At 39.5% G+C, this 26,518-nt stretch overlaps 3 protein-coding genes across 3 annotated transcripts; 1 reads left to right on the top strand and 2 right to left on the bottom strand.

Moving 5' to 3' along the window:
* Positions 1-664: 664 nt before the first annotated feature.
* LOC133526234 (serine/threonine-protein kinase mTor-like) lies at positions 665-21,804 on the top strand. The gene is given in 14 exon segments (XM_061862764.1): positions 665-1,131; positions 1,485-2,252; positions 2,529-5,104; positions 5,189-5,355; positions 5,577-5,862; positions 5,946-7,687; positions 8,085-8,244; positions 11,625-11,840; positions 12,040-12,060; positions 12,062-12,226; positions 17,095-17,280; positions 17,804-17,941; positions 18,626-18,802; positions 19,388-21,804. Coding segments are annotated over 14 exon segments (7,260 nt in total). The 5' UTR covers positions 665-908; the 3' UTR covers positions 19,823-21,804.
* Positions 9,176-11,028, bottom strand: LOC133526235 (uncharacterized). The gene is made up of 2 exons (XM_061862765.1): positions 10,733-11,028; positions 9,176-10,538 (listed from the first exon to the last, which is right to left on the bottom strand). The coding sequence occupies exons 1-2, from the start codon at positions 10,733-10,735 to the stop codon at positions 9,408-9,410; spliced, it is 1,134 nt and encodes a 377-aa protein (XP_061718749.1). The 5' UTR covers positions 10,736-11,028; the 3' UTR covers positions 9,176-9,407.
* LOC133526236 (cytidine deaminase-like) lies at positions 21,711-25,741 on the bottom strand. Its single transcript, XM_061862766.1, has 2 exons — positions 25,599-25,741; positions 21,711-23,323 (listed from the first exon to the last, which is right to left on the bottom strand). Exons 1-2 carry the CDS (start codon positions 25,633-25,635, stop codon positions 22,902-22,904), a joined length of 459 nt encoding a protein of 152 aa, XP_061718750.1. The 5' UTR covers positions 25,636-25,741; the 3' UTR covers positions 21,711-22,901.
* Between the last annotated feature and the right edge of the window lie 777 nt (positions 25,742-26,518).

Below are 26,518 nucleotides of genomic sequence, written 5' to 3'. Positions count from 1 at the left end.
GGCGAAAATATATTTGTTACTTCATTTCAGTTTTATATAAATGAATCAAATAGAAAAACGAAGTGAAATTATTGCTGTCTTGAAGAAAGCTTAGAGTTTAAAGTTTAAGGATATTTAAAAAAACTATTTATTTCTGACTATTACAACGTACGATTCCTGAGGAGTGTGGTTTTGACATTAGGGTGTATTATGATTAAAGTTAAATAAAGATATTTAATGTTCAGTTACTGCGGTCTTAACTTTTAGGATTGTCAGATTTACCCTTATTTTGTGGATTATTCAAAGTATGGTATTACTCAAATCCAATTCGTTGTTTGTGGTTGGTGGATGGATGACAAGTAGAAAGTATTGAAAATACACGCGTCATTCTTGCTTTGTTTGATTGCACTTCTACAACTATTTCAATAGATGGCACTGTAAACAAAAAAGATTTCTACAAATATATTTTTCTATATTTCTATTGCTGCAGATTGATTATTGTCATAAAAGCATTTCTCCGTTCTTCAGAAATTATATAACTTTATTAATGATTTTCTACTGTCGTTATTGCTAGGTTTGCACAAAGTATGTAACGGAGTAGTTTTATCTCCATATTATCTTTATCTGTGCCAGCTGTCATTATGTTTATGTCAGGCAAAGAGCATATAATCACTACATGTCAGGATTGTCAGGGAGGGAGGCCGCATGTTTTGCTGTATATTTTTGTTTACATTTTAAACAAATTTACCTTTTATGGAAAAGAGTACTAGTATTTATAGGTACACGGTTTAGTAGTGTTTTGTATTGTCAAATTAGTAATGGCTAACCGATAGAGCTTTGGTAAACCTATCTTCTAAGTAATCAGTTTGTAATTATGTGAATACTCATCGTTGGATGTAAGTAGGAGGATACCCCGTTAATTAATAGAAATGACGGGGTTTACTGTGTCAGAGCTCGTAGCGGGGCTGAAGTCCCGGCATTCGGAGACGAGACATAAAGCTATTCGCGAGCTGTTACACTTTGCCAAGACAGATTTGCGGGAGCTCTCCCCGGAGACGTTGGCGCAGGTGCTGGACGACTTCAACCAGCAGATTCATACGCTCACGTCCAGCTACGATAATAATGAGAAGAAAGCTGGAATACTCACCATTGGTATGTGTAATTATATAGGTTATACATTTAATTGGATCAATGTTTAGACCATGTGTATACAATACAAACTGTTTCCTAAACTTAAAGAGTGTTGTTCATTTAAGCCTGTACGTTCCAAAAATGCACTGAATTTAGTATTATTCGATCTGCATACTATGTAACAGCTTTATAACTGAGGATTTGGTCAATATCTAATCAGAGGTCAATATGTATTAGTGTATGCATGTTATCAATGTATTGAATTAGTTCACACGTAGTCTCACATTTATCAAGCCTATATCTGTATGTATTAGTGTATGCATGTTATCAAGCATATATCCTCCAAATATGTAATATTAAAATGTTGTTTGCAGTATGCTTAATTGGAGGGGATACTGAAACCACAAAGAGCAGGACCATTCGTTACACCCAATATTTAAGAAATGTTTTCCCTTCCACCGACATTGGTATTGTCGAGCTTGCAGCCAAAGCAATGGGGCGTTTAGCTGCTACATTAGGTGTAAAGAGAGGAGAGTATGTGGAGCAGGAGATGAAGAGATGCTATGAATGGCTTTCAGAAGAAAGGAATGAGGGAAAAAGGCTATCTGCAGTCCTTATTCTAAAGGAGCTTGCTATTGCTATGCCATCATGGTTCTACCAGCAAATTACTAAATTCTTCAACCATATCATGATAGCTTTAAGAGATCCAAAAGACCAGATAAGAGAAGCAGCAGCCAAAGCACTGAGAGCAGCTTTGGTGGTCACCGTTCAGAGGGAACTGCCAGAGCAGATAAATAAAGTTCAGTGGTATTCTGAATGTTATGAAGAAGCTATGACATCTTTTACTGACCAGCCAATAAGAGAGAAAGGTCTTAACAGGGATGACCATGTGCATGGTGCATTATTGATCTTGAATGAACTCCTGAGATGTTCCAACTCTGCCTGGGAAAAGCAGTACACAGCCCTTATGCAGAAATTGGATGCTGAGCAGGACACGTCAGATGAGATAATGTCTCTGAGCACTAAGATACAGACTTCATGGAGTCAGCAACATTTTGCTGAGGAGAAACATCAAACTGTTATCTATGAGTCCAATATTTGTAAACAACTTATTACTGAAAAATATGAAAAGATTTGCTCAGGTAATTATGTATGTAATTTTTATTAGTTTTATTTTGTCTGCACCTCATTAAGATTTATAATTTGCTGGAGCATCTTTGCCTCATGAACATATTATTAGGACATTATAGGACTAAAAATTCTCAAGTTAAGTGGCTATTGATATTTTTAAGAATTTTAGGGGGAGGGTGATGACCTTATACTAGCTTAACTCTGAGCTCAATGTATTTTCTTCATAGATTTTACTTTTCATTGTATTTACTTTATCAGTGTTTAATGTTGCTCTTTTTTTGTTACAGATGTTATGGCACAGCAAATATCTAGAGCACACAATGTCCATCAAATGCTCTTGCTAATGATACCTCGATTGGCTGCATTTAACAGAGAAGTATTTTCCAAAAGACATCTTAAATCTACCATCAACCACCTGATAACATTTTTAAGAGGACGAGAAAAAGAAAGGGCTATGGCGTTTACTACTTTAGGCCTCATTTGTGTAGCAGTTGAAACAGATATCCAGACATACTTAGGTAGGATTATTGAGATTATTAAACTAACTTTACCACTGAAGGAGACTCCTAAGAAGCGAGTTGGGTCTGACACACCGTTGTTCAACTGTGTGACCCTATTGGGCTTTGCTATGAAGGAAAATGTGGCCAGTGAAGTGAGAGAGCTGTTAGATCCCATGTGTGCCACTGGATTGAGTGCTCAGCTGACGACTTGCTTTAAAGAACTAAGTCAAAATGTACCCTCATTAAAGAAAGATATTACTGAGAAACTTCTGAATATGCTGTCTTTAATTTTGAGAAAAAAACCTTATGCTCCAAATAGTTCAGAGCAGCAGATCGTACATTTATTATCTTCAGCATTGCTGGTTGAGCCTCATGACGCTAACAAACTAGTTTTAGCGTTACGCACGTTAGGCGCATTCGATTTCGAATGGAACAATACATTGATGAGTTTCATTAGAAGATGCACAGATCATTATCTTCTAAGTGAGCAACACGACATCAGGATGGAAGCTGTAAAGACGGCCGCGAAACTTCTTATCAAAGCCATTGAGCGATGTTCAGTCACAAACTCGAGAACTCTCCATATGCTAATTGATGAGTCTTTAGGAAAACTTCTCGCTCTAGGTCGGTCAGATTTTGACCATGAAGTCCGATACAAAGTACTGGAAATATTTACAAACCCCGCATTTGACAAGTATTTGGCTGTAGAAGAACATCTGAGCTGTCTCTTCGTGGCAATCAATGACTCCAATGTCGAGGTGAGCGAACTTGCGCTGTGCGTGATTGGGAGACTCAGCAACATTAATCCAAGCTACACAACGCCCACGCTCCGTCAGCTTTTTGTTCAAATTTTAATGGAACTACAGTATTCAGAATCTGCAAGGAACAAGGAACAGTCATTGAGAATGGTCAACAATATAATTTCGCATGCACCACGAATTACGAGACAGTTCGTTGACACCATATTGAAAGTGCTCGTACCTAAACTTAGAGAAAAAGAGAGTAACCCTACAATGGTTTCATCTATTCTAAAGGCCATAGGGGACTTAGCTGAAGTGTATGGTGGTGGTCATGCCTTACACCAATGGCTGCCAGAACTCATCTCCATTCAGCTTGAATTGCTATCAGATCCCAATCAACCAGAGAAGAGGAGTATTGCTCTGTGGTCATTTGGCCAAGTCATCAGTGCTACTGGCCACGTGGTCACACCTTACATGGAATACCCTCAACTAATGGACATGCTCTTAGGCTTTCTAAAATCGGAACAGCAGAGCAGAGACAGACGCGAAACTATTCGAGTTTTAGGTCTTCTCGGCGCGTTAGATCCTTATAAGCATAAGGTTAATCAGGGTTTGATAGATTTTCAAACAGTTTCGACTTTGATACCCGCCATCGATGAGTCGGCGACTGCAGATAATTTAGACTTGAACACGAATGAGATGTTGGTAAATATGTCGCCGATAGTGCTAGATGAGTTCTACCCGGCCATAGTGTTGACATCCCTCATGCGAATCCTTAGAGATCCTTTACTGGCTCAGCACCACACAAGTGCTGTACACTCTGTAACATTCATATTCCAGTCGCTTGGCATTAAATGTGTTCCATACATATCCCGTGTCACGCCGAGCCTCTTATACGTAATACGCACAACAGAAAGCGCTAACTTCCGTGAATTCCTCTTTACCCAGTTGGCGCAACTGATATCGGTCGTTAAAATACACATTCGAAACTACTTGGAAGAGATCTTCGATATCATCAGGGAGTATTGGACCCCAGACACTCCACTGCAGCCGACCCTGATAATGCTCGTCGAACACATAACAGTCGCCATCGGAACAGAGTTCAAAGTTTACTTGCGAAAGATATTGCCGAACATTCTGCGTATCCTCAGATCCGACAGGAGCAAAGACAAGTTTTTAACTGAAAAACTGCTTTTAACTATACAAAAATTCGAGAATAATCTGGATGATGTACTTTTGTCGATAGTACCTGCAATTACTGCTTTGTTTGATGGCAGGAACATTCCGCAATCTGTTTCGAAGCTAGCGATGGAGACGATTGAGCATCTATCGATGTACTTGTACTTCAAGCCTTATTCGGCGACTATAATTCAAGCATTAGCTCGCGTTTTGGACACCAACCCGCCGTTGAGACAAACAGCTATGAACGCACTGTGCGCGCTCATCATTCAGCTCGGGCGGGAGTACGTCGACTACATACCTTCGATGGAAAGGCTCATGATGAAACACAAAATCCAATGTCCACAGTACATCGTGTTGATTACGCGATTGCAGGTAGTTTCTACTCTGGCCTGCGATGACGATTATATGGATGAGACTCGTATGCGGCTTCGGAAGAAAGACGTGAGTTTTAGCTATTTTCTTCGAAATTTGTTTTAATGCACTACGTTTTTACTGCTTAACATAACGTGGCTACATCTTCTGCAGGTGGTAACTACGAACGAGATGCAGCCGATGCAGAAGTTATCAGTAAATCTGTACGAGCTGCGGAAAAGTTGGGCAGTCAGTAGTCTCATCACTAAGGAGGACTGGTTAGAGTGGCTGCGGGACCTGAGTGTCACTTTCCTCAACGAATCCAATAGCCCAGCCATCAGGTATACCTATTGTTCTGTCATAATTATGTGACTTTTCCTCCCAATCTATTGTTCCTGTATGCTTGTGTATATATTATTTTGGTAAACTGAGAAATTATCCTGCGTTTTAACATTCCATGCTATACACTTAATAATTATTTCGATCTACTTTTTAAAGGAAATCATGTTTCGTAATTATGTAATTTTATATCTAGAATGTCTACTAATGTATGTCATTTCAGGGCATGCTCCACCCTCGCCCAAAACTACCCTCAACTTGCGTATGACCTATTCAACGCGGCGTTCGTCTCGTGTTGGACAGAGCTGGGCGAGCAGTCCCGGCGCTCACTGTCGAACGCGCTGGAGAGCGCGCTGGCCGTACCGGACGCACCTGATGTGGCGCTCGCTGTGCTCACCTTGGCGGAGTTTATGGAACATTGCAAGAAGGGGGAACTGCCGATATCGATTAGATTGTTAGGAGATACGGCGATCAATTGCAAAGCTTACGCGAAAGCGTTATATTACAAGGTAAGTTGGACACCCTCTAGAAATAATGTGAGTCTAGAAATGATACAGAATTTTAGTGAGAATAATCAAACATAACATTGCAGGAAGAAGAGTATCGCAACAATCCGTCAACACAAGTGGTCGAAGCTCTCATACACATCAACAACAAGTTGCAACAGAAAGAAGCGGCCAACGGTTTGCTAGAAAAAGTTATCATGCAAAAGAAAGATGGCGACTGCTCGCTAAACGTACACGTCCGCTGGTACGAGAAGCTTCACAACTGGGACCAGGCTTTGGACCTTTACAATAAGAAGTTAGAGGTTGAACCACAGGACGACGAGTCAAAATTAGGACTAATGAGGTGTTTGGAAGCGATGGGAGAGTGGCGTAAACTATACAATATCACATCCGACCAATGGGACACCTTGTCTGATGAAATTCGAAAGAAATCGGCAAAAATCGCAGCAGCAGCTTCCTGGGGCCTTCAAGAATGGGACGCCATGAAGAAAAATGTTGATTGCGTACCGGAGGATACTCAAGAAGGCGCTTTCTACAGAGCTATATTAGCAATCCACGAAAGCCAATGGCCCGAGTCCAGGCATTACATTGACTTAGCCAGGAGTCTTCTTGATACGGAACTGACGGCGGTAGTTACCGAAAGCTATCAGAGAGCTTATGGCGCGCTAGTCAACGCGCAGTTGCTGACAGAACTCGAAGAAGTCGTCACCTACAAATTGGTAGAAGAACGGAGAAGCACTATCCGCAAAACATGGTGGTCGCGCCTGCAAGGCGGCCAGAGACTGGTTGAAGACTGGAGGAAATTGCTGCAGATAAGAAGTCTTGTCCTAAGTCCGCGCGAAGATTTCCAAACCTGGCTGAAGTTTGCATCTCTATGTCGGAAAACTGGAGCCCTAAGTCAGGCTCATAAAATTGTCTTATCTATAATTGGAAGCGATCCGATTAACAACCCAGATGTTCTACTCCACATGCAGGATCCTAGGATAGTTCTCGCTTACAGTAAGAATCTTTGGGAAGCCGGCAATAAGAGATACGCCTACGATATTCTGCAAAGATTTGTGGATAATTCTGAACCCGACAATGAGGAGCAATGCCGTCTGCTCGCACGCTGCCATCTCAAACTCGGATCTTGGTGTGAATCTCTCCAAGAGATCAACGAGCTGTCTATCCCAGAGATTCTCAGGAACTATTCCGCTGCTACTATTCTAGCTCCTGAATGGTATAAAGGTTGCCACGCCTGGGCATGTATGAACTTTGAGACCGTCTTGTTTTACAAACAACAGGATAATATCTCCGAAAGCAGCGTTGCCGGTGGCTCAAGCGAGAAGAAAGTATCCAGAGCAGACTTCATAAACACACACACGATACCCGCTATCGAAGGGTTCTTCAAATCTATTAGCATATCGAACGGGAGTTCTCTTCAAGACACTCTAAGACTGCTAACCCTATGGTTCGATCACGGGCACAATCCTACAGTTTACGATGCGCTCTTCGAAGGGATAAGGCAGATCGACATAAACATATGGCTTCAAGTGATACCTCAGTTGATCGCCAGGATAGATTCGCCAAGAAGTTTGGTGGCAAAGCTAGTTCATATACTGCTGATAGATATAAGCAAACTGCATCCCCAAGCTTTGGTGTATCCGTTGACAGTAGCGACAAAGTCATCATTTGTGACGCGTAAGAATGCGGCACATTACATCTTGAAGACGATGTGCGTGCACTCGCAGAACCTGGTGAATGAAGCCGCCATCATATCGGAGGAGCTGATCAAGGTGGCGATATTGTGGCACGATCAAGTGTTTATTGCGTTGGATGAAGCGTCAAGGTGCGTATAATTTAAGTAAAAAATTGAAGTAATATTAACAACAATTGTCTGGATATTTTTATATTAAAGGAAAAAATTGAAAAATTTACGCTTCCGGCAGGACTTGAATCCGCAACCTCTGCAATCCGTGCATTGCTCATAACTTTCCATTCCTTCCCTTATGTACTTGAGACTTCGGTGCCGTTAAAAGATGTAATAGTCTTTCAGTAGATGTCGCTTTACGCCACCCCATAAGGCGTGTATGCATAAGCGAAAGATTAGCGAGGTTCTGGTAAGCTTCCGTAGCTTAATTGGTTAAGAGCCTTATTTTAAGTGAGATAAGATTTATACATATTTGGATTCCGATCCGTAAAAGTCGCTGTTATTTCCTTCAAGTAAAGCCCCTTTTTGTCTGCAGGCTATATTTCAGCGAGAAGGACTACAAAGGCATGGCGCGCACATTAGAGCGTATGCACGCCATGCTAGCAAGACCCCCGCAATCCCTGAAGGAGGTCTCGTTCCTGCAGATGTACGGGCGCGACCTAGACGCGGCACAGCGGTGGGGCGAAATGTACAAGGTATTGTGTTCTGAGTTGCTATTTTCGGCACGGTGTTCAAAATGGCAGTTAATACCTCTTTCCCACTCAGCAATAAAGGTATGTTTAGAGCATTGCCCACCTCGCCATCTCAGCTACTTCTGGCTGCTAAGCTTAGCTGTAATGTTAACTGTTTAAGATTATGATTTATAACATATTTCCTGTCGATACCATTGTCCTGATTTGAACACTTTTCGTACGTTACGCTTTAACGCGAAAGTAACTGTCTGTTTGTCCTTACCCTGTCATTCTTAAACGGCTGAACTGGTTTATGCAAGGAGATAGTTTAAGTCCCGGGAAAGCATATAGGATAGTTTTTATTACACAAATCAGTGGAAAGGGGGATGGAATTTACTATGGAAGTGGGAAATGGAGTACCTACTAATTCTACGCTGACGAAGTCTTAGTAAGGAGCGAGCAGAAGCTGGTAAGTAATAGTTTCTGTGGCCGCGGACTGGACGTACGATTAACATTTATCAAATGTGTTCTGGACGAAAGCGGCGGCAGCGGTATTCGCCGCCCGTCGCTCCGCTTGCCGCGCCGGCGCCGCCGGTCACATGCGTCCAGTCCGCGGCCTATGTGGTGGTACCATAGAAAGCTTGTCGTCTACGATGTTTACAATACGGGCCAAACGCTATCATAAGTAATAATCACATTACTTTAAAGAAATTACATTACTAGTGATAGTATAGTAATTGGAATGAAGGAATGACTGCAAGTAATGAAGTTAGATTTTGCTTCAGTATTGGAGTAATGACACGGTTTTGATTTGCACTGGCAGTGTAATGATTGGAATGATGAATGACAGAAGAAAATGAAGTTATTAATCAAGACTTGTAATTTGTCACTAATCATTTAAGCAGCTAATATTGTTAGTAAGAATAGTAGGTATCAGCAGCAAAGTAAATGTAAATGCAGTCATAGTTATACATTTATTAGGAAATTACACAGATGAGGTAATTTTCTGTCTGAAGTTACATTCATGTTAAAGTAAACATAAGATTTATACCTTAACATACTAACAAATAAAAAAAAGCGCATACTTTATGCATGATGCCAAGGACCTATTAGTTGGCTATTTAATGTAACCAAAATTACTTTTCAAGCTTAAGGTTTCCTTATTATAAAAACAATACTTCATGTACCTAATTACTTATTGTTTGTGGTGTTGTTTGTAAATTTACTAATCCACAAGCTATTATGAGTATTTGATCCATATACCCTATATGCTTGGAGTTGACTTCGGATAACATTTCAAACTGTCTTAATCGCTTTGTCATCCTCTCAAGATGTACTCTTAAAATTTTGATAGCTTCTTCTTGCGCAGGTTGGGTGCTAGAGTTAATACCAGGATGGTTTGGGCGAAGTAGCCTCACACCTTTTGTCATCAAATGACTTTCAACACCTACAAAACTTTTCTTCTGCCATTCTGCCATAACTACAGTATTACGGGGCAAAATGTCTATTAAATTGCTCCCCTCTAAAATATCTTTATCAGAAACCCCACCCCCATAACCTTTGGAGACAAAAGCCACAAACCCATTGGGTGTACATCCAATCAAATATTTTAATGTGTGACCATATTTGTCTTCTGACCAGGTTTGTGCTTGGCGCAGTGGGTCTGTTAGTGTTTTAATTTCTATTTCAAGGCTATGTAATATGCACTGCACATTGGGATATCTTACTTTGAACTTGTGTGGCAGTTGTGCTTCTATTTGATCTGGTGCGGGTAGAAAGATCAGGTTTTGGAAGAAGTTTGCAAGACATTCTATCCCTTTTACAAACATGTTGTTTATTTCAGATGAAGGTATGTCAAACTGATCACTGATTTTTATCAAGGAACCATTTTGCTTTATTTTATAAAGTGTTATAATCAGAGTAAGTTTTGATAGTTTATTTCGGTTGTGCTCACATATATGTTTAAGCACCCACTGGAACTGCTTGGGAATGCCTAAGTATTGTTTTGGGCTATTGCAAATTAGGTTTATAAAGTGTTGCTGTAAATTGTTCTCGGTGAGACTATCTACAGATCCCAACTGTGATGTTGCACTGCATAAAGATGGTTTTTCAAATGTGACAGTTTGTGTTGATTGAGATGTCTTTAGCTTATGGCTATTGTAGTTTGTACTTTTATCTGCAGTTGGTACTTCGCATTGAACCTCCACAGAATAAGATATAACTTTAGGAGTTGTGGAGTCACATTTCCTGTTGAGTGCTAATGGAACATTATCCTTGTGTGCAAGTAGTTTCATTAGCTCTGAAGGCTCTTCAGTGTCCTGCAAAATAATTGTAGTAAAAATAATTTGAAACTACGCAACTGCGTTTTTATCTCTTTATTATGATACTCTGAATGCAATAGCTGGTTATTTATTAAACAATACAAATTTGGAAGATGCTTGCATTCAGTGGTTCTTTTTTTCTCAAAATAGTAAAAACAATAACCTCTTATAAATTATTTTAAACTGCTTACCATTTTGATTGTAAATTTCCAAGGAAAAGGTCACTCAATAGATTAATCAGTCCAGAAATTAGTTAATCCTGAGACGGGGCAGTAATAATTGGATAGAAACCATTAAATTATACATACAAGAAATGTAATCATAAATATTTTAAAAACGTACAAAACAATCGTTTCAATTCAATATATGACAATGACAATTTTGACATTACCGCGCGAAATGACAGAACATTTTTGTGTTACCAGGAGCGAAAACAAACATGTTGTTGTAAGCTTGTTCCACCTTATTGCGTTATTCGCGCGCTGAAGTCCGTATGTATTTAATGCTCAAACTATAGGGACCGTGCGCGTTGGAGGGTCTGCCATTTTGTGGCCTGAATCGCAACCATAAACATGCACATGTACACGTCGCGTGTTTTCTTGTGCATAGTAGGTTCTGCCATCTTGTGGGCTACATCGGAACAAAAAACATCACATTTACGCCTTGCGCCAAAAATCTGACCGCTCCTGTGCTGCCTCCTACCGTTCATGCACGCTCCCTATAGGGATAACAACTTTGCCAGTAGAAAAATGCGCGAAATTCAAATTTTCTGTTGGAAGATAACCCTTAGCGCCTACATTTTTTAATTTTGGCGCTTTTTCTACTGACAGTTAGTGCTTGACAGACTGTAATTACAAATTTTAAAATAATAAAACACCAATAGATTCAATAATCAATGGCTCACTGCTGAACCACTTCTACCAACAGCAACATTCTTAACTATCCATCAGTGGACCATATCCACCTGTAAAAACGAATCTAATGAGTGACCGGTCTTTTGTAAAAAGATCCACCGATGGACAGTTAACAGTGAGGACGATGGTACTATCCATTATTGATGTTATTATTAACCTTTTCTCGCAGGAATCCAACGACGACCGCCACCTCAACGAGGCTTGGGACCTGTACTACCATGTGTTCCGCCGCATTACGGCGCAGTTCCGCTCGCTCGCCTCGCTCGAGCTGCAATACGTCAGTAGAAAGCTGCACTCGTGCCGGGACTTCGAGCTGGCTGTACCTGGGTCTTACGTGCCTAATGAGAAAATTATCAGGATCTCGCATATACATAGTCATTTGCAAGTAAGTTACGTGTGATTTTGACTCTTTAAATGTTTGTATTGGGCGGTACTAAAACTAAAGAATTCGTGTTCAGGATTTTAGACGTACCTTTTTAGGTAGAAGTACTGTAGTAAAGTTGGTTCACTAGGACCCCAATTTCGTTTTTAAGTTAGCAGGTAATACCTTTTACAAGATCATAAATTTGAACCTTGTTACCCAGGTAATAAAGTCGAAGCAGCGCCCCCCGCCGCCTCACCATCCAAGGATCCGACGGCAAGCAATACATGTTCCTCCTGAAAGGCCACGAGGACCTGCGGCAAGACGAGCGCGTCATGCAGCTGTTCGGGCTCGTCAATGCCTTGCTACAAGCAGATACCAACACATACCGACACGATCTGGCCATTCAGGTTAGCGGTTAAACCAACAAGTGTAAAGATGTCGCTAATATAGCAAGCAATACCTACGAGTAACATAAACATTTGCAGCAAAGTTATCTCGTGGACATCGCCTTGGTTTATTATTTATTATTATTATTTATTGTTTATTATTTATTGTTCGGAGAACCAACAGCTATAGATTGTACAATAGTTATATATATAGATAACAAAGAGCCAATTATAGGTTCCCACTGGTAGCAACAGGTTAACAGATAATTGGTGGTTAGCACTAGATTTTTTTTTTTTTTTTTACAACGTGTTACCACTAATATTTTTAAATATTAATACTTATTATATTATATACTGAACAAAGAAACCAAAACTTATTAGTAATCTTAATACGTTAATCGATACAATAATATGCCAACACATACGACTCGCTCACTCAAGTAATTTGTCTGTTAGAATCCGTCTTATAGTTGTGATGTTGCTATTAAAAACGTCTATATCCCGCTCCTTCGTTAGTTCATTTAGACTTTTACCAGCTCGTAGTAGAAAGCTATTCTTTCTGTAATTACGTGATGAAAAAGGAATTGAGAGGGGAGGGAAGTATCTTTTAGACCTAGATGGAGTATTGAAGGAGAGCTTAGCGAGCAATTCAGGACAATCAATGTTACCATTTAAAATATTAAGTATATAAGTAATATCTGCAATCTGTCGACGTTTATGTAGTGGGATAAGGTGATGTTTTTTACAAATATTCTCATAATTGGATGAATTATAAGGAGTTTTCATTTTAAAGCAGAGGTATTTTACAAACTTTTTCTGTATACGTTCTATTCTGTTAATGTAAATATTATAACTGGGGTTCCAAATTTGAGACGCATATTCAAGTTTACTTCTGACATATGTACAATAAAGAACTTTTATAGTTTTAATTTGGGTAAAATGTAAAGAACTACGCATTATGAATCCCAAAGTCTTGGTAGCACCAGTTACTATATTATCTATATGAGTATCAAATAAAAGCTTTGAATCATGGGTGACTCCCAGGTCCTTCATACATGACACAGATTTAAGCACATGATCATTTAGCTTGTACGAAGTTGGAATTGAACTTTGTTGTCTAGTGAAGGTTAAAGTAAAGCATTTAGATACATTTAGATCTAATTTATTGGTCTGGCAATATGCAACAAGACGTGTAAGGTCATCTTGTAAAAGAGCAGAGTCATCCAATGAATTAATTTTGGTAAAAATTTTCATGTCGTCAGCGAAACATAGCAATTTGGAAGTGTGGAAACAATCACTGATGTCATTGACAAATATATTGAAAAGCAAAGGCCCCAGCAACGATCCTTGAGGAACGCCACTGGGAACAGTTACCCAGCCAGACACATAGTTGTTAATGACAACAGCTTGCGACCTATTGTCAATATAAGACGTGAACCAGCGCAACAGATCACCGTGAATACCCATATTACTTAACTTGAGGATTAGCAATTTATGGTCAATTTTATCGAACGCTTTACTATAGTCTGTGTAAACTACATCTACTTGACTACCTTCAGACATGACTTTAGTTACATAATCATTAAGGAGTATCAAATTAGAAACGGTAGACTTACATCGCAGGAAACCATGTTGGAAAGGACTAAAATAATTCTTAATTGCCGCATATACTTGAGTATAAACTAGTTTTTCAAGTACTTTAGCAAGTATACAGAGTTTTGAGATTGGCCTATAATTAGTTACTTCCGTTTTTGGGCCTTTCTTATGAACGGGTGTAATGTAGGCTGATTTCCATATGGAAGGGACGTTACATTCAGCAAATGAGCGCTTGAATAGTAGAGATATTGGAATCACAATTGTATTCGCGCAATTAATCAGAAAGAGGGCCGGCATATCATCAGGTCCAGCTGATTTGGACGGATCCAATTTTAACAGTAACTTTATAAGAGCATCTGAGTTAACTTCTATATTACTTATATGTGAGATAGAACCACCCACAGAGTCAACCGGCACCGCTTGATCAATACTAGGCGCAGAAAATGTTGTATAGAAATAGTTAGAGAAAGCCTCACATATATCAGCGGCCGTATTGACCAATCTTTCGTCATACTTTAAACAACTCGGTACACCATGTGAGCTAGAACGCGACTTAATGTAGGACCAAAACTGCTTCGGGTCTCTAACGATATTATTTTCGAGGCGTCGAACATATGTTGCAAAACATGACTGTTCAAGTTTTTTGACCCTGTCCCTTTGAAAATTAAAAGAGATTAAATCTGATATATTACCATATGTACGGAATTTTCTTAGATATTTAGATTTCTCTTTGATAGCTTTTTTTAGCGCGGGCGAATACCACTTAGGAAAACTATCAGTATGACATATTTTACTAGGGATATATTTAAATCGCAGTTTTTTAAATGTGGAATAAAAAAAGCTAACCGACTCCTCTAATGAGCGTCGCGAGAATTCATCCTCCCAATTAATCAAGGTCAACTCGTTGTTAATGGAACTATAGTCACCTTTATTGTAAAAATATTTTATGCGAGGAGCGGGTTTTAAACTACTTATTTTTGCAAATTGAATCGAAACTAATATAGCTTTATGATATGGATCAATCGGTACTAAAGGGTCCGAACACTCACTAACATGTACTACATCATTGGACAAGACAAGGTCTAATAACTTACCATACTGGTTACGGACATCGTTATATTGATTTAAGTTTAGCGTGTTTAACTCATCAATTAAACTACACTCATCGTTAGTTTTATAATTCGAGGGAATCAAAGTAGAATGCTGATGTGTCCATATAATATTGCTCATATTAAAATCGCCTATTATTAAATACTTGTCATCACACCCACGTAATACCGCTTCACCTAGGCTGTTGAGGAAATTAGATAATTGCTGTGAGAAGGTATTACCATTATTTTGTTTACATAAGTATAAAACACATAGGTGCAGTTTAATTGATGTGTTTTGATGGCCCTTAATAGTCAAGGTCACCCATAGATCCTCGGCTGTTGATTGATAGGTAGGTTGCGGAATGACTGCCAGCTCCCTGCGAGTAGCTATAATAACGCCACCTCCTCGATTTTGGCCAGTTACAAGCGGATCACGGTCTCGCCGCCAAACGACATATCGATCATCAAATAACTCCGTGTCCAATACTCCATCTAGTAGCCACGTCTCTGTTAGTAAAATTATGTCATAAGATGAAATGTTTAAGTTACGATAAAATAAAGAAGTTTTGGAACGGAGTCCCCTCACGTTTTGGTAATAAATTGTAGGATAAATACCTCCCTCGTTATTATTTAAAGCCATTTACGAGTGCAATATACGCAATAATAAAATATCAACAAATTAACCGAGCTAGGTAAACAGTGAATTAACTTAAATAAGCGTATTAGGTAAAATAACTTCATTTGCAACTGGAAATAAATGCAACGCAAAGTAGAAATCGTAAGAGGACATAAGCGGTTTCTAGTAAGTGCGAAAGAGCGAGTAATTAAGCATAACTTAAAAGGTCGATGATAGACGAAGACAAATATAGTTAAGTGAGCATGCCCTGAGCGGCGCATCTGGAATGCGTATAGCGATAAGCCGTGCACCCGATAACAATAAATAGCTGGACCGGCCGGGCCGGGCCATGCAGTGATACTCAAACTTTGGCATACATGGCCGAAATTGTTGTTAGCACAGGTTGACACAACTTTAGCGAACAGAGAACACTTTAAAGACAAAAAGAAAACTAAGATCCAAATTAAAGTAATCTGTTTAAATCACTTTCGTTGTTAATGACGTAAACTTTCGAGTTGTCATCCTTGCGTACGTGAATCTTCGCAAATTTCACCCACACATATTTATAGTTCTTGGATTTCAATTCGGTTTTCGTTTTTGTTAGCAGCATTTTATAATCAGGTGTTAGATGATCATTTACAAAGATCTTGTTATGACAATCCTTGAATCCGAGTTCTTCCGCTGATATAGTCTTCCTCAGTCTCGCCGAAGCAATGAAGTTCTCTTTAATATGTCGATTAACGAAACTAACGATGATGGATTTTTCTTTAGAATTGTGAACAGGAATCCGGGATATGTAATTAATACTGTTGGTTTGTATTGGGAACCCAACTATCTCGCCGATGTGTTTCATGATGGTGAAGAGGTTCTCATTATTCTTGAGTGGGACACCTTTAACTTCTAAATTGTTTAGACGGTACCATTGGTCACGATTTGTGATCTCACTCTTAAGCTGAGCTAACTGTTGGCTAAGTGAATTAATTTTGACATTATTTGCTTCGAGATCGGGTATTTTCTTCTCAACTTCGTCTAAACGCAAAGTGCATTTAGTCAAATTAGCACTATTTGATTCGCAAGAATTTTTTACCTCAGCCAGCTCCAATTTTATATCTTTTACGTCTTTCACTAGACCTGGGAGACACGCAAGGTGAACCTCCATTTGATTCAGCTTCACCATAATGGAATCAAGATCAGTAGCCTTGGAAGTTGTAGGTGTTGGCTTTTTGCATTTTAGGCACTTCCACGCCGCTTTTCGACTAGCGCTGAGTTTTCTGTATTCTTGCTCAGTTTGGTTAGCACAGCAATATCCTATATTATTTTCGCAAGATCCACAGCGAATAGCGTCACTAACATCGTCACCACACAAAGCACACTGCATGATAGAAATATTTGTAAACAAAAATGAAACTTTGAGAAACACTGGCTAGTAAGACAAGTTCCGTAGGCTAATAAGTGGACACGTGCGACGTAGGCGAGCGAGCGCACCAGAATGATAAACCTTGTCACAGTGTCATAGTTGTTTTTTAAGCCTTACTTGTGTGGATATCAACCATAGGTCGAATAATTTCCTCATTTTCTGTAAACAGAGATACGCCGTGGTCCCGTTGTCGCCCAACTCCGGGCTGATCGGTTGGGTGCCACAATGCGACACCCTGTACAACCTCATCATCGACTACAGGGACAAGAAGAACGTCAAGATGGGTCTGAACACCGAGCAGCAGATCATGCTGAGAATGGCGTCAGACTTTCCCAAGCTCATGTTAATGCAAAAGGTGATTCATTTTCACTTTTTACTCGCATTAAGTGCGGCACCCTGTATAATATCGTCATAGACTACAGGGATAAGAAGAACGTCACGATGGGCCTGAACGCCAAACAGCAGACCATCATGCTGGATTTAAAAAATTCGACACTTCTGTAGTAAAAACAACAATAGTATATTCCTATAGAGGACGGCAAACGAAGGGTTGCCGGCCAAGTACATATAGACGGCCGACCGTAGCGAGGTCGAATAGGGATACGCGGCCGGCAACCCCGTTTCTCGCCGAGATTTGTATAGTGCTTCTCACAAACTTGCAATGAAATAATATTAAAAAAAAATAGAATGATGATGATGATGATGATTGTTTCATGTCCTATAATGTGATAGGTTATTCAGTGCGTCGGGTATTGAAGGGGAACAAACATTTGATTATTATTATTACAAGTGTCATTTTGAACGTCAAACTGCCAACTTAGCTTGATCTTGATTTATGATTATTACTATGGAAAGTGTTATCCTAAACGTAATTGCAGGTGGAAGTGTTCGAGCACACGCTGTCCCAAACGCCGGGCAACGACCTGGCGCGCCTGCTGTGGCTGAAGAGCCCCTCGGCCGAGGCGTGGTTCGAGCGCCGCACCAACTACACGCGCTCGCTCGCCGTCATGAGCATGGTACGTGTACCATACCGCGCTCGACAAACTTCATTGCCCATTCGTAAGCCTTTTTGAGAAGACATAATGTTCAAGTTCAACAATAGTCAGTGGTGATTATATTTGTACCAAATTCCGAATAGCTCTATGTCTCAGCCATGAGTAACCGCTTAGAGTGAAATCTCTTGACGCTAACAGTACCGATCGCTGAAATGAGTCGAGTGATGATTTAAGGTGGATGTCTAGGGATGTCCTGCCGACTAGCCAACCAAAAGATGGCGTGATTGAGCTCAATTTGCGGATTATCAATATTTTTTCCAAAACCCAAACATTTTCCTAAGACGTGTTGATACTTGCGTAAACAATAAAAAATATTACGTCTAAATCGAAACATATTTAAACTCAACAGTGTCAGTCTTGTGACTATTACGCCAAAATAGAGTAGAAGTCGCTAGTACAGAAGATGACTTTTCTTACTACTCTCATTAGCTCACTAGGAACAAAAGCGTAAACTAGATGGCGCGGTGTAGGAGATGAATTTCTCAGCAAGATAATTTATGCTAAGAAATTAATTCATTTATGAAAGGATTTGCGACAACAGTCGACAAGAGGTACCTAAAGCTGCAGACCTCTTTGCTACTTTCTCCTACGATTTGTTTGTTACAATATTCTTTGGTTCTGTAGAATATCATTTTGTATGACCAGGTGGGCTACATCCTCGGGCTCGGCGATCGCCACCCGTCCAACATCATGCTGCACCGAGTCACGGGGAAGGTCCTGCACATCGACTTCGGCGACTGCTTCGAGGTCACGCAAACGAGAGACAAGTTCCCGGAGAAGATCCCCTTCCGGCTCACGAGAATGCTTATCAATGCCATGGAGGTAAGGGAAGTCTTGATATTAATGAAGTGAAAGTGACACATTTGATGAAATTCGCGGGCAGTGGGGGCTGTCGCTGCGGGCACAGCGTTTTGTGTCAGCCACCAATCTTATTATATTTTTATTTTCTTATTGATTCTGTGCTGTAAATATTGTTTGATTTACGCCGCAGAAAGACAATAGTCATATTGAATGAGTTTAATGACAAATCAAATCATTTTCTTTTTTCGAACTGTCGAAACAACAGCCAGCCATGCATGAGTTTATATGAATTGATTGCGTGTGACATCACGGCCAAACTATCTACTCTTTATAATTAATTTCATTTTAATCATGTTTAAAAAATATTGCGGTCTACGTTCTCCAATTTATTTTGGCCAAAGTCAACTCCCTATTTTCAAGTCGTTTCGAAGTGAAACACTGACGTTTGCTCATCTTTTCGACTCATACGAAGATAATTTGGCAGCGATTTTGACATCCCCAACAGTGCAAGTGTTATTTTAAATTTAGTTAGCACTTGCACAGGCTAGGCTATCAAAATCGTTGCCAGCTTAGCTTAGTCTCAAATCACAAATATTCCACTGCCAGGTAACCGGCATCGAAGGCACCTACCGCTTCACGTGCGAAGCCGTGATGCACGTGCTGCACAAACACCGCGACAGCGTCATGGCGGTGCTCGAGGCCTTCGTCTACGACCCGCTGCTCAACTGGCGGCTCGTCGACAACGACCGACATTCCTTAACTGAATCTACCTTCTCGTCCGACATAGACTCCTCTCTTTCTCTCCCGAGCAGATCTAGAAACCATCTACACTACGAATCTGTTGAAATACCGCCAGAAGCTAACCTCAACAAGCGCGCGCTATCCATCCTAAACAGGATCAGAGACAAATTGACAGGTCGGGACTTCCCTCAGATAGAAGCGGTGGTGAGCGTTCCAAAACAAGTAGATCTACTTATTAAATTAGCTACGAATAATGAGAATCTATGCCAGTGTTATTTGGGATGGTGTCCCTTCTGGTAAATTTATAAAATTTGTAAATAATGGTTATCTTGAGATCATGCCATTTTGTATATATTTAAAAATATTGTTAGTTGAGGTAAAGGGATTGGACGGTCAAAGTATTTTACAGATGGCGCCAGCATAGCTTTCCCTGTCAATCCCTAGAATTGTGTCAAAATCTTGTTTTTTTTTATTGTATGGCCTGGATGCCAGCCCTTTAACCTTTTGACCGCGACCTTTTAACCTTTTGACAAAGACGTCATATGACGCGCGCGGCTACAGCCCAATATCAACCATCATGCGTACCGACAAGGTTCACGATTACGCGCCGCGTGCTATAGGCGTGGCGTTCAAAAGGTTAAGCCAAATCCGATAGAACAAAACTAGAGAAAGGGGCAAACTGTGATAGCGGCATCTATGCAAATCTTTGACAGTTGCAAAACCCATTAAAAAATACCGTCAAACCATTTTAACAGTAATGAAAGTTATTTACTTGAAAAGGATTCACTGTAAGTTATTGTTTGTTTCTTTATCACCATATGAGTATCAGCAATAATTGTCAGATTTAATTATTAAGATTACTAATTTAATGTTCTGTATTGTACAGTATCTTTAATTTCGTCATAAATGTTTTACCTGTTTATTATACATTTGACACCTGTTACTGCCGTGTTAAGACTGATAACATATTATTTTATTTAAATCAGTAACTATCAAAACCCGTGTATACAATGGTAGGAATAGTTTTTATATTGAATTTAAGTACTATATATCTGGCAAGACATGCAATTCTTCATGAGATCTTTTATGTTAATAAGCCAGCTATAACTTTCCTATACAACTAAAGTATTGTATTGAAATATGCTGATAAATACCTAAAAAAAGAAAGGACAGGCATGACTACATTGGTAACGATTATACGAGCTTGCGAACATTATTCTATTACAACTTCAATCGGAATGAGATTTTTATCGTTTAACTTTACTCCACATCAGGGGTCTTGTTAGATTTATTTGACCCAAAATCCTTATTAGATTTATTATTTCACTATCGAGGCACGTCTATCGACACCTTAAATTCAGTCAAACCGTTACTCAAAGAGCATATAATCACTACGTTTTACCGTTACTGTCAATGATATTATGTACTTATATTGATTTGAATAAATACTTTTCTTTTTACACAAGTCCAGTAAGATCACGGAAATAGAACCGCGTCGGTATTGTTATGATTGCAGTATTTTATGATCACTTTTCCTTCCATTGTACTGGTAATGGCTTATTGTGAGACTTGGTTGAATCGATCTTTTATTTCAACGGCAGTGTTTGTTTTCGTCGACTCATTGCGGGGGATTCCCCGGTTCGGGAAAAAGTGTTATGGAAATTTTAATTTATTACTGGCCACACTGGTATAAGAGCCTTGTAGAGTCAGATCAAGTTAAGTTGGCAGCAAGTGTTATTTTAAACGTGAAACTTCTATGAAATTATGACGTTTACGTAACACTTGCACAAGCTGGGCTATCAAAATCGCTGCCAACTTGGTCTGACTCTAGAATTGATTTGCTTAAAGAACTTGTTACATCTTCCCGTATTTCGTAACTGACAAGATGGACGCCGCAAAAAGGAAACACTGTAGGAGATAAAGTCTGTCAAGCCATTTCCGTCAGTAGAAGTGCGGCAAATTTAAAAAATTAGCGGTGAGTTATCGTCCCATAGACAGATTGAATTTCGCGCCTTTTTCTACTGACAAAGTTGTTTGACAGTTTCTTATGCGCACTGTGATTACTGCCTTTTATATATGCATTGTAATATTACCTACAGTTTGTGCTTTCTTCAGTTACACCTTGATGAGATGATAAAGGTTGAAGTCCTGAAATAATTGTATACCTAGTCGAAAAGGAAGGAAATGCTTTGTACAGTTATAATATTATTATTCGATATGTATAAGTTTTATTTAATGTACAAAATTGTATTACTAAATATGACAATGTCTTTTATCTTTTATATTATTGTTTAATTTAAAGTTGTTATTGAATACAATCAGCTGCACGAGATCTGACCGCGTATACATGGAAATTTGTATATCCAGATATCTGTAGTTGACTGTACTCAAAGTCCCACTCTTTTAGGACGGCTCCATATAATTTTACATTATCTACAATAATTTCTCTTTTTTGTGCAATAAATTGACTTGTTGTCTATAGAGGCTTAAAATCGGATGCCCACTACTGTACACGGCTAAATAATAAGCAATAAGCGTTTGCTGAAAGTCACTTATGGGTCAATTACATCCACCCTTCCCGATATCGGGTCCGTAATCAGTCTCCATGTCGAGCCTGATAATCGTTTTCCGTTTCACGGAATATCAGCACATCGTTAGCAATATTTGAAATTCAAATAATACTTTGTCTCTAATTGCCAAAAATGTTCAATGTTTGATATTTTTGCATATGAACCATTTTTGTACATTTCAAATATTGTTAGCGACGTGCTGATATTTGATGAAACGGGAAAACACTCTTGCTCGAGCCTACCTTGCCGACCTGATAAAGTGTGGATGTAATTGGCACTTTAGTATTAAAACTAAGATCGATCGAGACATTTACATTGGCCTGCTTGGACGAGGGAAAACACACTGGTAATACTCGTCATAAGACACCTCAGTTTGACTCACTTTGCAAGGAAGTACGGAGTATTTTATCACGAACATTATGACCAGTTTTAGAATCAGAGTTTCTCATTATATAAGTCCAAATTTAGCGCTAGCGAGCCGCTTTGGCATCTCACGCGAGCAGTGAGTGATCCCGATCCTTACGAAAAACATTGCGAAAAGAAAGTCGCGCACCCAAACAATGGCTCACATCTGTGCGTAGCATGCGCCGCAGTGGGACTCCAGGGGGCCTACCGCGAAAACCGAGATTCGCAAATTGCGGGGATCTTTCTCTTTTACTCTCACTAAGACGTAATTAGAGTGACTGAAAACCCGGAATTGACTAACTTCGATTTTCGCGGATATATCCCAGCTTTACATCAATCGACGACATCGTCACTCGCACCCACAGACACTATATCCCTCACACTCTAAACTAATATCTAAAACTCTATGTGATTATACTGTCTTTTTGGAAGTTAACAAACGAAAGCGGAAGTAGTTTAGAGAGCTTCGTACACAGCACTTTATCCATGGTCGGCTTGCTAAGAAAAACGTCCGTATCACCGTCCGTCGAGACGAACTCGCTGAGCGACTGCCTGCAGAAGCCACAGGGGGCCGTGAAGTTCTGTTGGTGAGCTACCACGGCCACCATCTTGAAATTCTTATAGCCATCCGCCACTGCTTTGGGTAGGGCTGCCCGCTCCGCGCATAAAGACGGAGCTAGGGCGGCATTCTCGATGTTGCATCCCGTGTAGACCTTGGAGTCTTTCTCGGTCAGGATAGCGGCGCCTACGGCAAAGTTGGAGTATGGACAGTATGCCTTTTTTCGAATTTCTACGGCATCCTTTATTAAACTCTGCACGGTTTCACCTGAAAAAGAATACTTTTCATTATGATTCAAGCTCGCCAATATAGGCACAGTTTATATTCTTTGATAGGCACAAGCGAGCAACGGTTATGCATACGCATAAACTACTAAAGTAGGTATTTTTCAGCGAAATTAGGTTTTGTACTAAGTTGTTCTTGATCCTATGTGGGCTCGTCAGCACATTAATCGAAAATTAAGGGTTTTTGGCATTAGGTTAAACTTGACCTAAAGTACATTTAAAGAGCGAAAGCAGGATTTTTTACGTAAAGGATGCCGTATTTATCTAAGGTATGGGCTCTGGGTCACTAAAACATAAGTACGTTCATTTTATAAATCGTTTATCATGACACTATCATGTTATGGCAAACAAATATTATTAGAGATAAATTCTAAACTCGATAATAAGATCATGAAACCGATACGTCATTTGAAAGAAATTATACTTATAATAGACTTACGGTCTACGGTCCACCTATAAATGTACAGTCGCCATCAGATAGCCTCTATTGTCAAGGCGTTAGAGTGAAAGTTCAGATATTTTTGAGTACCTCGGCCGCTCCGATATATCTGATCGCGACTGTATAACTAGTTACTTTCATAAATATAAAATTTAGAATACTCTAAAACAAAATTAAATTAGGCCTGGAAACAAAAATCTAATTTTGAAGACCGGTTTGGCCTAGTGGGTAGTGACCCTGCCTACGAAGCTGATGGTCTCGGGTTCAAATCCTGGTAAGGGCATGTATTTGTGTGATGAGCATGGATATTTGTTCCTGAGTCATGGGTGTTTTCTATGTATTTATAGATATTTATATATTATATATATCGTTGTCTAAGTACCCTCAACACCAGCCTTATTGAGCTTACTGTGGGACTTAGTCAATTTGTGTAATAATGTCCTATAATATATATAAAAAAAAAAAAAATACGCAGCGATAATACGGAACTACATACTTATGTCAAAGTAAACTCATACAGCGTGAAACCAATAGGTTTCCTGGGTTAGGGTTCCATTTTGCTTAGGACAACAGCAACGCACCCTTCGTAAGCCTTATTGAAACGAGATAACTGATTGTGAGATAAAGGCCTACCCATATCACGCTTCTGATGCTTCTAGATCTGAGCAAGGGTAGGCTTGGACATGTTGGCCAAACAATTGACAGTTAGCGCGATAGGTCAGTTCCTAGTTAGGAACTTAATACATTAAAAGGATAAAAAAATCTAGTTGCGTTATGTAAAGCAGGAAGACCATATCTGTCCTGCTATTATCTCTATAGGGTTTGTTGCGTCAATGTTTCTCGATTGATTTGCATAATAAATAATTAACTTTCACAAGGTCACTGATACCGTTCGTAATCAATAATCGACTGATAATTAACAAAGGAGGAGGGGGTGTTGTCATTATTTCATTTATTTCCTGCTGCTACTGGGCCCGTGCTCATAAACAACACAATCAATGGACAGAAGGGTCGCTCGTGGGTTGTAAAGATTTTCTGATAAACAAGCGAATGTGTTTAGTTTTGTTAATGGTTTAAAATTTTACGAAGGAGGACTTTGGATTTTATTGTTTAAAGAACACCGTATAATAAAGAAACTTTTAAAATAAAACAAGGTTAAAATTTTCTATGTCTTAAATAGTCTTAGGTAAATAATCGTTGCCTTTATTCTTGAGGAAAATAGAAAACTCGAGGCTAAAATTTCTGATCCTTAACTTGAAAGTCTCGATGAAAATGGAATAGAAATACCGGACCTAGTAGGTATGACTTGAAATGCTCCAGGGTCTTAAAAATCAACCTAAGCAATGTTCCCTGGAAGATAATGGAATCTAATCAGCCTGTATATGCGTAAGTATAAGCAATCTTCGTTTTGAATTAAGTATAAATAAGTCCCAAGAGGATATGACAATTCGGCAAAATATGTGTAACAAAAACAAGTGAAAAAGGAAAATTGTAATTTCCTTTCACGAAAATCGTAAACGTAAATGTTTAATAATTGAAACGAAATCAATAACACATTTCCTTATTGATGATACACACTGAATGTTTGTTTATTTGCGAAACTAGCGGCTGTTCTGTTTTGCTAACAAATTATTTATAGTGTCATACAGAAATTGGGTCACTAGGGATGAGCGAAAATAGCAAACTCATCTGTGCCAGTTTGAAAGTTTATAAAATTGTAGCAATTAAATGAAAATATACTTATTATTTATATTGCTTTTTACCAAGTCTTTACAATATGGAGGGAAAACCTTCGTTTATGAGAAAAGTGAGTACTTACTCAAAGAGTTGAATTCTACAATTTCAAAGTTGTCCATGTGAGCGGGTTTCCGAAGCAAGAAGAGAGGTGATCGCGTGCGGAGCGCTCGACGGGCGACGACCAACTGAACTGAACTAAACTAATCTAACCTGACGCTATTCCAATCTTACCAAGCGTAGGCGAGTCACACAATTAGGTGAGTCAGTATAAGGACGCCCTCTGGTTGCGCTCGAAACTTGAGGACCACAATATTCTGGTTCTTTAAGAGTTCGACTCCCCTGGGCTTGGCAAGCAATGGGAGTCGACGGGAGATTGAGTGACCGGTGGCTGCCACTGATTAGACCTAATGGTCGCTGATCGGCGATTGTCTGTTACTATATGATCAGATACCAGTAAATAACACAGACTCAACACAGTTGTAAATTTTAGATGACGTGTTTGACCTCATATTTTAATTACGCTAAACTCGTGAGATGACGGTATAGGTATACACTATTTTTAGATGTGGAGCTCAAAATATAACAAAATTAAATGAAATACTTAGTGCTGGTTAAAAATACCACCTACATCAATTAGAGGAAAATGAGCCAGTATTAAGAGTCTTTATTATTTACATGTCACTGGTTGTGATTCAGCTTTCTTCTTCTTTCCGTTCCCTTTATTTGGGGTCGGGTCTCTTCACTCTTCCACGCTAAGTTAATCTGTTTTGGGTTGTCTCTTTTGACATCTGGGATCGATTGAGGTCTCTTTCTAGGTTTGACCACCAGGTCAACGGACGGCGGCCTGGGCCTCTGTTACGTTCCGGAATTTTTAATGCGACCCTGACGACATGATCATCACCACGCCTGTTCACGTGGCCGTACTACCTAGGACGATTTTCGGTGATTGGTGCGACTTTAAAGCTGGTTGTGATTCGGCATCTTAAGGATATTATCCGCAGC

The sequence above is a fragment of the Cydia pomonella genome, chromosome 16 (assembly GCF_033807575.1).
Source record: "Cydia pomonella isolate Wapato2018A chromosome 16, ilCydPomo1, whole genome shotgun sequence".
Classification (NCBI taxonomy): domain Eukaryota; kingdom Metazoa; phylum Arthropoda; class Insecta; order Lepidoptera; family Tortricidae; genus Cydia; species Cydia pomonella.
This window is presented reverse-complemented; position numbering and strand designations above follow the sequence as displayed.

Excerpts from the sequence above, each read along its gene's own strand:
- LOC133526236 (XM_061862766.1), bottom strand. The coding sequence starts at position 25,635 with ATGGACAACTTTGAAATTGTAGAATTCAACTCTTTGA. Across the intron at positions 23,324-25,598 it reads TGTAGAATTCAACTCTTTGA|GTGAAACCGTGCAGAGTTTA; the intron begins GTAAGTACTCAC and ends ATTCTTTTTCAG.